General features: G+C 45.4%; 1 protein-coding gene across 3 annotated transcripts in view; it reads right to left on the bottom strand.

The window, feature by feature from the left end:
- The window catches only part of RBM6 (RNA binding motif protein 6), a 48,508-nt gene that overhangs the window by 25,876 nt on the left and 7,438 nt on the right, over nt 1–15,194 (bottom strand). For all 3 annotated transcript variants that reach the window (XM_085516551.1, XM_015874601.3, XM_085516552.1), the window contains exons 5-6: nt 14,321–14,390; nt 3,560–3,633 (exon numbers count right to left, since the gene is read on the bottom strand). In XM_085516551.1, coding sequence (XP_085372677.1) covers nt 3,560–3,633; nt 14,321–14,390 — 144 coding nt within the window. The remainder of the gene's footprint in view (nt 1–3,559; nt 3,634–14,320; nt 14,391–15,194) is intronic.

Raw genomic sequence — 15,194 nt, 5'->3', positions numbered from 1 at the left:
GAAGGCTCATCTGTTCCAGAAGCTACGTTCACACAAAATGCAAAGAGCTGCAGTGAATGGATACAGAAGGGGAGGCAGAGGAGGAGAAACACACAACCGTTGTTCCCAGCTGCACAGTGGTTGAATATGCTCAAGTAAAGCAAGCAGCCACAAAGTACCCCTGTCCTGTGAGAAAGGAGCAGGGAAAGGAGGTACCTCTGTGCTCTTAGTGCAGGAATACATGGGGCAAGGCTGGGAGCAGCCACTCCTGCATGTGCCTCAAGACCCCCACAGCAACATAGGAAGCAGGTATTCTTTCAAGCTGATGCTACAGCTCTCCCATCCTTGTCCTCCTGCTTTAGAAACAGAAGGAAAGGATTTAGAAAGCTGTTAGCTACTAGCAACTAAAGCCAGGCAAATCACACCATCAGTATTGCTAAGGTTGGGGCCTGAGAGGTCTTGGGAGATTCTTACTGTAAAGTCAGTCAAGACAAATCATTTGCTCCTAAGCTACGAGTCAATCTCCATATTCCATCAATGAAACAACCAGGTCCACCACAGTAAAAACAGCCACACATCCAGGCAGCAATGCAGCCTCTCCCTGCCTCTCCTCCATCACCTGCCTTTATGACATGCAATGCTGTACATGAAGGCAACTTCATTTATCCCACCCACCTTCTTGCATCCAAAAAGAAGCTCATTATGTGCATTTCTTCTATATAACGAGAAGGGTGAGAGAGAATTCAGGTACCCAAAGGAATCCACGCCAATACATTGTGCCAACAGGCAGGAATACTGCTGCCCTGCGGCTCTGCCAAGCCTGACTGTAAAGGAAACACGAGATAAAGGGCACACACACTGCAACCTCTCAAACTGAGAATGAAGGAGGAAAAGATTAATTGGGGGATAAACTGTGTGACTTAGCACAGAAATCCTATTTTCCATTTGAAACACTTGTGCCTCCCCAAAGGAAAAGCAGCTCAAACAGAAGGCGTCATTAAAGTCCAACCACAGCCAACTTGTAACAAAAGACCAATGGAATCACCATAACCATCAGGCTGAATGAAATAGATGCAAGTGCTGCATCACATACTGCAAAACAACAACCACCACACTGTCCTACCCGGGACAGAGGAGCAGGCTCCATGCTCCCAATAACTGCAATCCAACACAGTTCACATACGACAGATGGACCCTGAGCTGTGATAAATTGCCACCACCACAATCAACAAGGCAGGAGTTATTTTAGTTACTTGAGCTGTGGCAATTAATACAGGGGGAATCAAACTCTCTTGCAAAATCTGGGCAGCACAGAAGATGGGCGCTGCTTCCTTCCTGCAGCTGATTTAGCTGAAAGCCCATCGGATCTCAGCAGGCACATACACATGCTGGAATAACTGAATGGAGGGTGTTGGACCTGGTAAATCTGGAGGATGCAAATTTGGGAACGATCTTAAGCAAGTACTGTTCTACGCAGAGTAAAATAAAGAGGATTTTACAACAAAGGAATTAAAGACTACAGGGATATAGGGAGGAGAAGAGTTGTTCCTTAGGCAGGAGCAGTTTAATAGGCACCAAAGTGCATCAAAAAGGCGATGTCTCTGCAAAACAAATTTATTTCTAGCCTGCAGAAAACTGAAAAAGAGGCAGGCTGGCTAGCGAGGTGCTGCAGCATCGCTGTGGGCTGACACTGCTCCGCTATTTATGCTCTCACCAGTGATTAAATCTGACAGGAAGAGTTGATAACCTTCTGAAAATAACTGAACTATCAGAGAGGCTGAGCCCTCGCTAACACGGGTTTGGGTCTTTGCAGCTTGTAAAAATCCACATGAATTCCCAGTCTTTGGAGGTGATCTTACAGCTCTACCCTGGAAGGTGCTAAAACGGGCTATCTATTGTCTAAGGACAACTGAGTCCTCCCCGGCAGCAAGCCGGATACAAAGCTCTATTTACATATTCCTTAATTAAAAGGAAAATGGGTATGTAATCAACCAGCCTGAAGGCCTACCCTAGCCGCTGGTTGAAGGCCAGCCAGCACTTCCTCACGTGCACACAGATTTAGTGGTGATCTTCAGGTACTCTGTTCAGTTTAAGGCATGCTGCTTACAGGCTCTTTGCAGTAGCAAAGGATCCAATCTAAGATCCAAATACATTAGGATGCTCCAAGGGGGAAAGGAGGCATCAGCAATGAAAAGAGGAGGAATTCTCGAATTCCTCATGTATTTGGGAATGGCACTTGCACAGAAAGACATCATTTCATGTGACGAGAGCTAGGAGAGACTACGCAGAGGCATTTAGAGTGGCACACATAATCATGCATTTCTCAGTGCCAACATAATAAACAGGGAGTTGTAGCAACACTGAAGGGAAAACAAAAGTTGTCACGGATGGTAAAAAGCAATGAATAATTCTGGAGCCTTTTCTCGTTGTGCTCTGCCCTCCACCATCCTGTAGGGATGTGCCAGGCTCTTTCCCAGCAACAGAATTATATATAAAACGTTTTTCTAAGTTGCAGTACCTCTGTAATGGAAAATAGGGGCAAATGCAAGTGCTTAGTGGAACCTCTGAAGGCCCAGCTGGGAAGACTCCTTAAGTGTAAGTACATTTGTGCACTTGCACAGCTCAGAATCCGACTCGTGACTCTCCTCCCATGACAGCAAGACACAGGATTCAGGTAAAAAAAGCTTTTGATAACTGATCTCAATTCTTACTCAGGCAAATTAGGAGGAAGAAGGTGGCAAGAAAGAAGATATAAAGGATGTAGCAAAGAAATGGGGATTGATTGTTCATGGCTTTTCTCAGGTGAGCCATTACCTGCAGTTCCAAGGCACAGACAGGCTGGTGTGAAATGGAAATGATCTTTTATCTAACAAGAGTTCTGCATCTTACTCTCATCTAGTAGCCCACAGCTCTAGCCTCAAATATCAGGTTACAGCAGGCTCCCACTGGGGATTTCTTCACAGGAGATTTAATCCATCGTGCACTTTTAAGGACTGGAAAAGCTCAGATTTACCAGGTGCAACTGAACATAGGGTAGTCCTCATGTCTGCAACGCCAGCTTGGCTAAGGGCAAGACAGATATGGGGGAGATGCACAATTAAGAATCTCTCCCACGCATGAGGCATATGGGAAAGTCAGCTCGGAGCTGCATACCAGAGTGCTCACCTACCATCACATGTGTATGTGTGTGCGCACGCACAGCCGGGGGAGGCAGTTAATGCTAGCAGAGCTCTTTCCAACTGCATTTCAGTGTGACTACAAAAGTATCAGGGCCAAAACCTACGTGAGGAGCCTGTCAGCTCCCAGCCTGATTCCAGCCAGTGTGCTGACATATGCTAGGGAGGAGGGAGGACCGTTCGGTGTCTGGCAGCTCTCTCACACTGGCATTTCTAAGCCTTTTACAAGGTTCCGGAAACAATATTTAAACCACAGCTTTTTGTATTATACAAGAACAGATCTTCCTTTGAACGGTTCAAAAAAACACAAAACCTCATTGGCTTTCCACCACCCCACCAAAAAACAGAAATAATAATAATAATAATAAAATCTTCTAGCAGCATTGACCGAAGTGTAAAGCAACCTGGTTGGCTTCCATGCATCCGATGGCCTCTTCCAAGAGTGAAAACTCCACGCAGACATAGCGATAGTCGTAACCTGGGGACAGCATTTAAATACAGACGGGAGTCATGTTAGTGCCTTGTCATAAAGAAAGCCACATTCAATATTCAATTTCCCTTTCCCTCCAGTGACAAACCCTCTAACCACCACCCCTCTGCTCCAAAATGAAAAGGAGAGAAATCAGGGTCTAGCTGGATGATGACTAACTGCAGTTTATCACGAATTTTAATAGCGCAGCGTTCCCACTTCCCCTTACACAACCCAGTGACAGGCACACCCTTCCTCAGGGCAAGAAATAATCGCTTTTTTTTTCCCCCTTCTTTAAGGCACAGTGATTTTCCACGCTCATTTCACATTTTGTACTGCCCTGGGGGCAGTGCTCTCCAAAGCAGGCGTTGGTAGGTCATTCCAAAGCACCTTGCTGGGAATGTATTTCACACAAATGGCCACCAGTTTTAATTTGGACCGTATTTCACAAAGAACTACCATGATTCCATTACCTTTGCTATTTTCCCTCCAACACCTGCTCATTTCTGAAGTCCAAGTCCCTTGTATTATGAAACAGCACAGTGGAACAGGAATCATCACTTCAGCTTTCTCAGCCTGGCATTTTATTTCCAATGGATGTTACTGTATGTTTAGTAAGAGGTTGCGGGAGCTTAAAATGCTCCCCCAAAAACCAGATGCAAGAAACCAGAGAGGCTTTACTCTTCTTGCTGCCCTCTCAGTCTTCTGTTGATTTCTACTCCGGTTACCTGCACCAAAACGTTCTGATCCACAGCAAAGTGCAGGGTGAGCACTACAGAAGTTAAAGCCATCCTAAGAGCTGTTGCAAGGAGCTCCGAGAAGAGCTGAGCAACAACCTTAAGTCATAACCTCTCTCTTCACATGCCAAGGCCACCTCACTCCAGAACAGTGCTTTCTAGATGAGTGTGAGCTGGCATGCCTCTACATGGGAACACAGCAAGGGGAAAGATTGGTTTCCTCTTCCTGCTGCTGGTCAGGGGTGAGAGGAAAGCTGGCTTGCATGAGGGCTGCACCATTTTAGGCACCTAGCTGAGCAGAGGAAGAGTTCTCCTCCCTCTTAAAGATGCACACCTTAACACAGACACATTCAGCCCAGGTATGCATCTGGTTACCACTGCTTCCACCTTCCATGGCAACGTAAATCCACACACACTTCTCCCTGTCAAGGCAGTCCAGCCTGCCAGAACACAGCCCCCATGGCCCTGTGAAGTTACTCCAAAGGTCACTTGCTGCACTCACCCATTTTTCCTTCTGTTTCTTCTCTGAACCATCTTCAAACTTAACCACTTCAGAGACAAGGCCGTACAGAACTATTCCATCACCAAACCCTACAGAGTTTTATTCTGGGAGCTCTTCACACACCTAACACCACATTCCTTTGCACATTTACTGTTATAACAGGACTCCAATCTGAATCCAACTCTACTTCACATAGAAGTTCATTTCCCTACCACACATCCTTTGTGCCAATACGAATATGCTGGTGGGAAATGCACCAATCTGCTGCATTTCAGCACAGTGAAAGAGGCCAGCCAGCAGTGTATCATCAGCGGGGTATGCAGCTAAAGTCACTTGATGCTGCTACACAGTGAGCACCTGGAACTCGAGGTACAGTTTCAGACGGCAGAAGTGAGCAAAAAAAAGCAAATTTCTTGAGCTGTCCCCAGTGTGTTCTGCAGCTCCAGCCTCACTCTGTGACCTGGGACAACAAAGCAATGCCTACTCAGCAGCACAGAGCTGCTCTCCAGGAGCAGTGCTGCCCCTTGCTGGAGCCTGGTTTGCATTCTGGGCAGGCACCTGCTGCCTTATGGCACGGTACGCAAGCTCACGTTGTGTGTTTTAAAGTCCTATTCAAATCCAGAGCAACTTCTCTCCCCGCTGTTTAGAAAAGAGTTGTTTGAATGCTGTCAGCCTCTGGGTTCCTGCTCACAGGGAGGATTTTCAAGAGCTGCTGCAATCAGCAAGCAAGGGAGCTGTCTTGTTCCTATGTGCATATGAAGTAAAGGTATCCCAAGAGCCCGAAATCATGACTGCAGAAGTCTGCACTCTTCACCACAAAAGGCAGTTTGCACCCAAGTCCTGATGAATGGAATGAGTACTTCAGACATGGATGTAACGCAGCATGACACCAGCGAGCTCAGCACTGGACACAAGGCATTGGATAGAAATACTGAGCTGCTCAGATGTCTGTATGATGCTGCAGAACCCCCCCATGCATCACATGGAGACAACGAAGAGGCAGCTCAGCACAGATTTCCTTGTACACTCTCCTCTTCCCACCCTCCCCTCCAAACTCAGCCCACCTAAGCAGCACTGCTACAATAATACATAGGATAAGAATCAAAACCATAAACTGCAACCCCTCACCCTGTCAGAAAGCTGCTCCAGGCCAGACGTTCACATCTCGTGATTAGGCTGCACAGGAATGCAGCGTGTTGCAGTGCACAGGCTGACCTCCAGCAGGGCCACTGCAATGATGGCAGAGGGAGGCCTGGAGCTGCTGCCACAGCTCTGTGAGAGCACCCTTCCATTTCACACTGTGCTGGAAAGCCTGTTGAATTGGAGGCCAGCGGATCAGCAGCTCTGCTACATCACACCTTCACAATGCAACCTTTGCTGATTTTTTCCTCACCGTTGGCAATAATTGCATTACCCAAAGGACAACTCCTGAAACCAAACTGAGCACCTCCAGGCAGGCTGCAGAGGCTGCTGTGCCTCCCCTGCCTCCTCTGCAGGGCTGGGTCAGCTCTCAGTGCTGCCACTGCTGAGCTTGCACTTTTTTCCCTCTGAAGTCTTCACACAGTTTGCATGTCAGAACGCAGCAATCCAATAGCAGCAGGACAGGGGATCTGGGCTGATGTATGGGGATAGAGCAGGGAATGGCACAGCAGGCATCCCAAAGGAAGCTGAGCATCCCTGAGCATCAGAGCTCTAGGATACCCACTGGCACTCTTCAGGTCTTAGTGATAAAACCAAAGCAATCACAACAGCAAATTGGAATCACTGCTAATGACTACAGCATGGCTTCGTGACTCGAGGTGGCCTAAATTCACACACAACGCTTCACATGAGGATACAAGGTTTGTTATCTTCTTTATCAGATCCTTCACTTGCTGCTTAGCACAAAATCACTATGAGGGGACATACAAAAAGGGTAGAACGGAGTAAGGAATGCTGGGAGCTTTGGAAATATTTGTCATCAATGTGGATTCTCTGTCAAAAATACAAACAAAAAGCAGAACACGCTGGAGAGTTTGTTACGCTGCCCAAATAAACATTCCAACAGGGGTATGCAACAGTCCTCCAGCACTCCAACTCACGCAGTGGTTGACTTGGTTTGCCCTGAAGTGCTTCTGTGTATGTACAATCCTTCCTGGATGTTTCCAAAGCACGCTTGGTTGTTTTCTACACTGAAAACAACAGTGATCTCCTAATACGTAGCAGTAAGGATACATTTAAAGCTCCAGGAAGCTGCTTTACAAACATTTGAATAAAGGATGTTTTGCTTCTTAAACGTGCCTTTTAGCAGAGGGAATTTTGACAACAAATAGCAGGTCCTTGTTAGCATGCCACAGTTGGGCTAAAAATCCCAAATACATGACTTAAAATTACTGTTCCTTAAATTCAGATAAAAATATCAAAGACTTGTGATTTAAAATAAGACTCGCTTCCATACAGGCACAGTTTCTGCTGAACAACTGACACATAGAGATGTGTTATTTCATGATAGTCTGTAACATCGAAGCTATAAATAAAACAAAACCATAATATTCTTCTGATACGTGCTGTGAGCAGCACGGAGACATCAGAACCATCTCTCTGGAGTTTTAGGAGGCCAAATGAATAGATCACATAACAAGAGCCGCTCTGGTCTATGCCAAACTGGAGATACTTTGGGAAAGAAGGCACGATGGCAACACGGCAAAGGCATCCAACTCAAGAAAGCTGATCCAGCCCCTTGCTTCTAGGAATGTGCATGCAGCATCACATTACCACCCCTCCATACCAGGATAGGGGATTAGGAAACCTTACATCCAAGGTGAAATGTCAATGTTTTCTCAAAAACAACTGCTAGAAACCTCCTGTCCCTTGTGCTGCAGTACAAAGAGTCTCTCCTATAGCTGGAAGGAAAGAACAACAGTGGCTTCCTATTAAAGTAGCTCTGTTAGCACACAGTCTTTTGGCAACCTGCTGTAACTTTACAGCTGGGCCAGCTGCAGACGTGCTGGGGGCCTTTGCTCTGCCATCACTCACGCCTGCATCTGCCAGATGGGGCCAAGTGGCCTGAGGGAAGAAGATAATGATGGTGCCTCCACCAGCAAAGCCAGCCTGCTGATACAAGGATGATGTTGGTGCTCGCTCTTTCCAGAGACAGCACGGCAGAACAGAACACAGGATAATCCCCTGTAGAGCTTAATCTGCGTTAGAGAAGAAAGTTGTACTGCTTCAAAGGCAACAAGAGCATAAAGTGTGGGCGAAGATGAAGGACTTCCCTCATGGGCTGACAAGTCATCTATTGGAGATGGACCTGACGATCCTTACAGGTCTCTTCCAACTCAGGATATTTTATTCTATATCTTCAACTGTCCTTGAAGGGATCTGCCATCTCACACACTGGTCTTCACAGCTGCGGACAGTGAGTTTTGCACATTTCTCGTGGAAAGAGCTTGCTTTTGCTTGGTTGACAGCAATAACTACCTCATTTGTGAGATGTTATGGCAGCATGTCCACGACCCCACACAGAAACATTTCCTGTATCCAAGGAAAGGTGCAGACAGAGCTCACCTGGATCACGAGGCCCAGGAAGCCTGTTAAGTCATCCATGCTAAAGAGTGAATACCTCCACTCAAGGAAATGCTGAAAAATACAGGACTTTCTTCATATCTCTGTACTGCTACAGTGCACTATTATTAACAGGTAATAATAACCTAACGCTTCAAAGAAGCCTATGCTTCCTGACCAGGCACTGTGTGCATACAACAAGTCCCACCATGCAATGAGAATGGGCAGCAGTGCAGTGCCTGCTGCAGGGAGCAGGGAAAATGAAGCTGCCCACAGGGTGTGAACATCAGGAGGGCACCCTGCAAGGAGCAGCAGCAATCAATCTGTGCTAACACACACACTCAGAAGCCAAAAGCAAGAGCACTCTCAATACCAGCTGGTAGACTCAAAGCTCCCATAAATTTGTCAGGCTTCTTTTCAGCGCAGATAAATTGGTCTTTAGAGATACTGAAGCTGAAGAGCTGTATTAGAAAAGCTTGCTGTTGAATAATAAATAGGACAATCCACAAAAAGCCACGTCCCCAGTTCATTTCAAAGGCTGAGCATACACAAGCCACACCTGGCTGCTGGAAAAAAAGGTCGTCACTTCATCTTGTCCCTCTGTATAAGCAAATTATACTCTCATGCAGTCATTTATGACAATGTTGCACAAGAGAACACTGAAACCAGAAAATACGAAATGCAGCTGTACTGTGCAAGGTATGATGCTACTGTCCATCTTTTGCCTTTCATCCAGATGAAAGGATCTGCATGAGACACGCTCCCAAAACGTGGTCAGTCCACACAGCCCTGTACATTACAGGGCTGTGGCAGAGCAGTCAGAGCACCAAATGGCTGCCCTCTAAACCTACAAGGGCAGCAGCTGTATGGTAGTGCAATGGGGAGAGGGAAAAGCCCACAATGGTAAGACATTATAACTTTATTAGAGACATGGTATTAGATGACACTCGTACAGAAATAAGGACTCTAAGGAAGGTTGGGGCCATCACAGAACTGCATAAGAAGACTGGAAGTTGCCTATTTGGGGTTTTACAGAGAAGAAATGGATCTTAAAACATTGGCAATGTATACCTAGGCTTCCAGCACCTGTCACTTAGCACAAACGATTCAGAAAAGCAATTAACCCAATGAAGTCAGCATGCTGTGAGGAGCCTTGAAGTTTCGCATTAGAGATGCAAAATAAATAAATAAATCAATAAAAGCTGAGCATATTTCTAAAAGCAGTCATAGAGAAGGACTGTGCATGTCAAAAGGGCTGCGATCATGTTTTATGGATGACTGTTTGTTGCTTTCTGTCGAGCGTGCTGTAAATCACCAACCAAGGTCGATCACTATTGCAGACACAAACTTTATCAGTCATACTTCCCACTTCCCAAGCCATCGCATCACAGATGAAGACAGCCTAGCAAGAATGCCTTGTGCTTGCAAGAGGCAACACACCAGCTAGGTGCTTTTTCAGTCCTGATCAGGACTTTGGCTACAAACAAGATTCAGTGCTGACGGTATTTCCTTACCTACTCAAAGATGAGCCCCATAGAACGAAGAGTTCTGGTGATAAGCAGGTGACTTGGTTGAGCCTTAGCAGGAGGCTCCTAGTGTGCCACAGCACCAGCCTTAATGGTGAGCCAGGCTGTGTTCTGCATAATTAACACAACAGGAATCTCTGTGCCACAGCATGCATTAGAGACATGTCACATCATCCCATGGCACGATATTTGTAGCAAACTGAAGGACGTAAGTCCCTGTGAGATCTATTCTAATCAAAGTCCATATGGTTGGTACAAGCTGTCTTCATGAGGAAGCCATTAGCTGGACACAAAACCACCCATGCCAGCAGTTTGCCTGAGGGTATTGCATCACTCTTGTAAGGAAGCTGAAGAGCTAGGTTCAGCATAGAGGTGTATGGCTGCATGCTTGCAGAAACATCTCTCTGTGCAGAACAGCAGTTCAGCTCCACTGCCCGTCCCAAGGCTTCCTTGGGATGCTGCACTGAAGTACTTCAGCAGTCCTGACCTCCTAGGGCATCACCATAGCTACAGGTGGGCCAGACACAAGCACAGCCATGCCCCCACCCACAACAAAAGCTCTGCTTTGAGAAGAGATCTCACCCTGATCAGATCTCACCTGGCCTTGCACCCCAGCCCTAGGAAATGGAGACCTTATCCCTAGTGTGGAACTGTGCATCATTTGAGATCTGTGTCAGTTTCTCCATTAGGAAGCACACATTTCTGGGTTTTAAACTGTAAGTTTGGCTAAAATTAAAAATTGTAAGGAATGCCATTTTAAACTTCAGGGTCTGCTTGGAATATTCCTGCAAACAATGATTCATTGTTCTGATATAGACAAAAAGTGAGTTCACTTGGGAACAAGAACAAACGAAGAAAAGAAAACCAAAAGGTACTTTTTATAGGTTTACCTAAGGAGCTTCTTAATATTAATTAAAATTCTACAATATTAATTATTAAAATGTAAAACAGGGCACCAGTGTGGCAGAGCTTAGCAAGACCAAGATAAAGTCCCTTGGCAAAGCCCTAGAATAAACTGTGCTAAGTTTAACACAGAGAGGAAAGGGCTCAGCTCCAGGCACCTACAACGTAAGAGCCACAGATATCAAACAAGGCATAAGCGCTAGTGCACATAGGTGGCTAAGTCAGCAATGAATTATGCCTGATGCCAACAGTACTGGTTTCCCTGAAGGCCAAAAGGTGTCAGCTTCGAGTTTCTGGCAGCGCTGCCACAAGTTCCCAGTCTGACAGGAGAAGGACAGGCAGCCCCGCAGCAAGAGGACCACTGGAAAGCCTTGAAATCACAGAGAGGAACTTTCAGCTGGGAAGCTCACAGTCACCAACAGGAGCTTCTCAGACAGCTACAAGTCAGCACTGTTAGCACCTACTAAAGAAGTGCATCTGCACCTCTGCAACAGCAGCGGGCAGCAAGAGGCACCAGGAGACGTGAAGCTAAAACAAGTGATGGACTTTGGCAAGATTCCACTGTCACCTCCGGGTTTACGCTTGGTAATGATTAATCGAACTGATAGGCTCAAACACACTTGAAAGGAGCAGCTGAAAGCTAAGCCAACAACCTAATAGCTCTGCCAACATTTAACATGATGTTGGAAGAAACCCTTTCTCCCCCCCCCAACAAACTGATGATGCTACTTTCAATCCGAACATACAGGCACCGATTCAAAAGATCTGAGACAGCTCCCAGACAAAAGGAAATCAGAGATGATGCTGCACTGGGTATTACTGTGAGATTCCACTTTGCCATTTTCTGATTGTCTGCAAACAACTGCCTGTTCGATCCAAACAGAAACACCGTGCCACTTCTCAAGGTCTCTCCATTCTCCACCTTTTCACAATCTAGAAAGTGTTTCAGCCTGTGCACTTCAGAGACGAAACAACCTAAAGAATAAACAGCTTGCATGCATATCAAAACCCCAGCAGGTATACTAAGAACAGCGTTCCAGGCTTAGCACAGCCTTCACATCCCTCAACACTTCCAGTATGTAAAAAGAAAGGTGTTTGTAAAGAACTGCTTCCCCCCCACACCCCAGAAAAGCCAACCATATATTCTCCCCCAGAACAGAGCCTTGAGGAAGATCACCCAATGGAATCATCGCACCGAAGTCGCTGAGATCATCTTTATGAAAAGCATGATGTCCTCGTGAAACTGAGCTGAACCTCGCTTCTTTCAAGTTAATTGCGTGCTATTTGTTATGGCTGGTTTTGTTCTCCGGCAGCTGCAGGCATTCTTCTCTCCCGAACACACTCAACATGAAGTACATGCACATATGATTAATGTTATTTTTAACATTTCTGGACAACACTCAGAATTATACAACCCACTCTTCTGAGCCAGGCTGCTGCTGTCATAACACTGAACCGATACACGAAGGCAGCCAGGGGGCCCAGGTGGATCAGAGACACCAGCAGTCCAGGAGGTTTGCTTTTAACTCTTCATTTACACCACACTCCACTGTAAAAGCCACTTCATTCAGCAAAAGACTGGCCTCTAGCTTCAAAAAGGCTAAGCTTATCCCAAGTTCAGATGAAGTCAATTCTGCACATTTCTCTATAGGATAACCTCAAGTGAAAAGCTGGATCGAGTTTACTACAGCTTCTAGTTACCCAATTTCAAGTAAACGTTTTCACAACCCAGGAAGCTTTTTCTGTCCTAGTTGTACATCCATCTTGTGTAACGAGGATCAGAAAGCTGTTTAAATTAGTAGCTGCATTTGCAGCCTCAGGACACCATGCGAAACAGTCTTTGAAGCATCAATATAACCCAGAATAGCACTACAGCACTTAAATTACTGATGTTGAAAGGACAAGGTTAAACACTGGCTTGAAATAGCTCACAAAATATGAGCTGGTTTTAACTTTGTTCTTCATCCTCTGGCTTTTGCAAGCTGGGAAAACTTTGTAATAAAATCAAATCTGCTGTTGCTGAGAGTGACTGAAACTGAATGAGCTTTCACAGCGATACCAGGAAAGCTGCAGCTCTCATTCCACATGTGACCATCAGCAGATGTGAGAGCTTCCACACTGAACACCAGACACAGCATCTCAGATGGTTCCCTCTGAAACTGGGAATGGGTAAAACGCAATGGTTCTCTAATGAGGGCAGTGAGTTCTGGCACTAAGTTGTAGTAACGAACGCAAGGAAGAGACTTACAGAAACGTCCCCAGTTCAAGTGATTTATTACTGCAAAGTTCCTTGTTTCAGAAAATCAACAACTGGCAAATCACATCGAGAAAGGCAAAAAGTGAATGTGCTGCAATGGTGGGGCTGTGCTCAGCGCTGCACGGCTGAGAGCCACGTTGTTCTCTTAGAAAAGAGGAAAGGAAGCAAGAAAGATTGCGCCCTTTAAGCCGTGTTTGTTGGGCCAGACCAGATTATGTAACACAAGTGTTCTTTAGTTCAAAGGTTCATGAGAAGGTTGTGAAATCTCCTTCGACAGCTTCCAGAAACAAAAATATACTTGAGAAATACCCAACTGCCCCAGTTTCTGTCCCCAGCTACTAAACACCCAGGAAGCCTTTATATAAAGTATTGACAGGAAGGATTCTGGCTGCTCCACGTGCAACCCATGCTGGTAGTATGAAAAAGCACTGACAGTAGAAGCCTTGGTTTAGAAAGAGACAATGGAAACAGCTCTGCTGTTTTCCTCTCTTTGGAAAATGACAGAAAATGACAACTTTGGAGCAGGAGCCATTCGCTACCATCAGAACAGGAGAAGTAACTTTAGATGGTCCTTCTGTTTCAAGGCATTCCCTACTAGCAAAACCCAAACCTCTCCCCAAGACTCACCCCTCCTTTCCTACCACCGCACATCCTTGTTTGTCTTTACTGTCTGGCCCAGTATTTGGATATTTGCTTACAAAACTTGCTTTCTCTTTTTTTAATGTTTCATATCTAAGAAGGGTGACAGTTCCATGTTACTGAAGAAGAAGCAAGAGGGAATATCAGGTTTCATGGGGCCACTATTTGTGTAGTATGTGTTCCACAGCCTCACATCTCAGAAACAAGACTGAGAAAATCCAAAAGGACTGAATAATGTTAATTAAAAGAGAAAAAACAAATAATCTGTTGGGTGTTAACCTGTTTTTTGTTTGATGGGGCTTTTTTTTTGCTTTCATCCTTGGTAGATATTAGAACAGCCTTGCTGCTTTTTTCCAGCTGCTCCTACAGCCAGAAGCACCAGGACATGCATTAGCTCTGAAGTAACAGTGAGCACAGCCACCGGTTCTGGAGACGTAAGAGCCAAATACAGAACTCAGTGAGCATTTTCATTCCAAAATACCTGTAACTATGGCATCAGTGACTCCAGTCAAACTGGCTAGGTACATATTGGTGTGAAAAATACCCTCCTGTAAACCCCAAACCAGAAGCACTGGCAAAGCATTCTCACCTGAACTGTAATCCTTCAGTCGCAAGTTCTTCACAGGCATCCCATCTGGCCCTCGGAAAGCATTGAGGATCTACAGGAAAACCAGGATCCACTTCAGTCTCCAAAACCAAACCTCAGAAAATGAAGTCCTTGCTCATGTACAATCCTTTTCCCCTAAGGCTTCTTTCGTTAACTCTGTTACAAACAGCCACACTTCCCTGATAAAGTCCCCACAGTACCTGAGAACTAGTTTTTGAGTTTTGGGGAACATCTGATCATTTGGCTTTAACTAAGCAACCACTATTAACACCAGAACTCAACTCAAAGCTGCTCCGTCACACTGATCACAGCCACAGAGCTTCCCTTATTTAAGGTCAGAGAGATCTTACTGCCTTTAACAGACAGTTTCTGCCATGAGTTCTCTACTAACCAGATTCCAGTATTACGCCTCAGAAGGGCTGATCACCACAGCTAAACCTTGCACTAACTGCTGTGTGTAGGTGTTCTCCAGTCTGGAGCTATCACAAAAAGGGAAAAAAATTAATTAGAAGTGGAAGCCTTTGAAAAGATAACTTTTTTTTTTTTTCCACCTTGTAGCCCAGATTATTGGTTTTTTTACACTAAAAATGAGCAGGAGACATCTTGTCTGTCTTCATGAGATCTCAATTTAGCAGTTTCAAGCAACCACGAAAGAAAAAGTTCAATCAAACGCCAATGTCCTCCAGACTCCAAACGTAATAGCAGAAGTAATAAAAATATTGTTGCTATATAAAGTAATCCTGGAAGGAAGGCACGTTAAAAAGAGTCTGGCGGTCGAGGCTTTCACCCACCAACATCACATATGTGACTGCAAAAAAAAAGCCACCAGCATTTCCAGGCCTTCAAAAAAAAAAAA

The sequence above is a fragment of the Coturnix japonica genome, chromosome 15 (assembly GCF_054131305.1).
Source record: "Coturnix japonica strain WE chromosome 15, WE-NBRP24, whole genome shotgun sequence".
NCBI classification, from domain to species: domain Eukaryota; kingdom Metazoa; phylum Chordata; class Aves; order Galliformes; family Phasianidae; genus Coturnix; species Coturnix japonica.
This window is presented reverse-complemented; position numbering and strand designations above follow the sequence as displayed.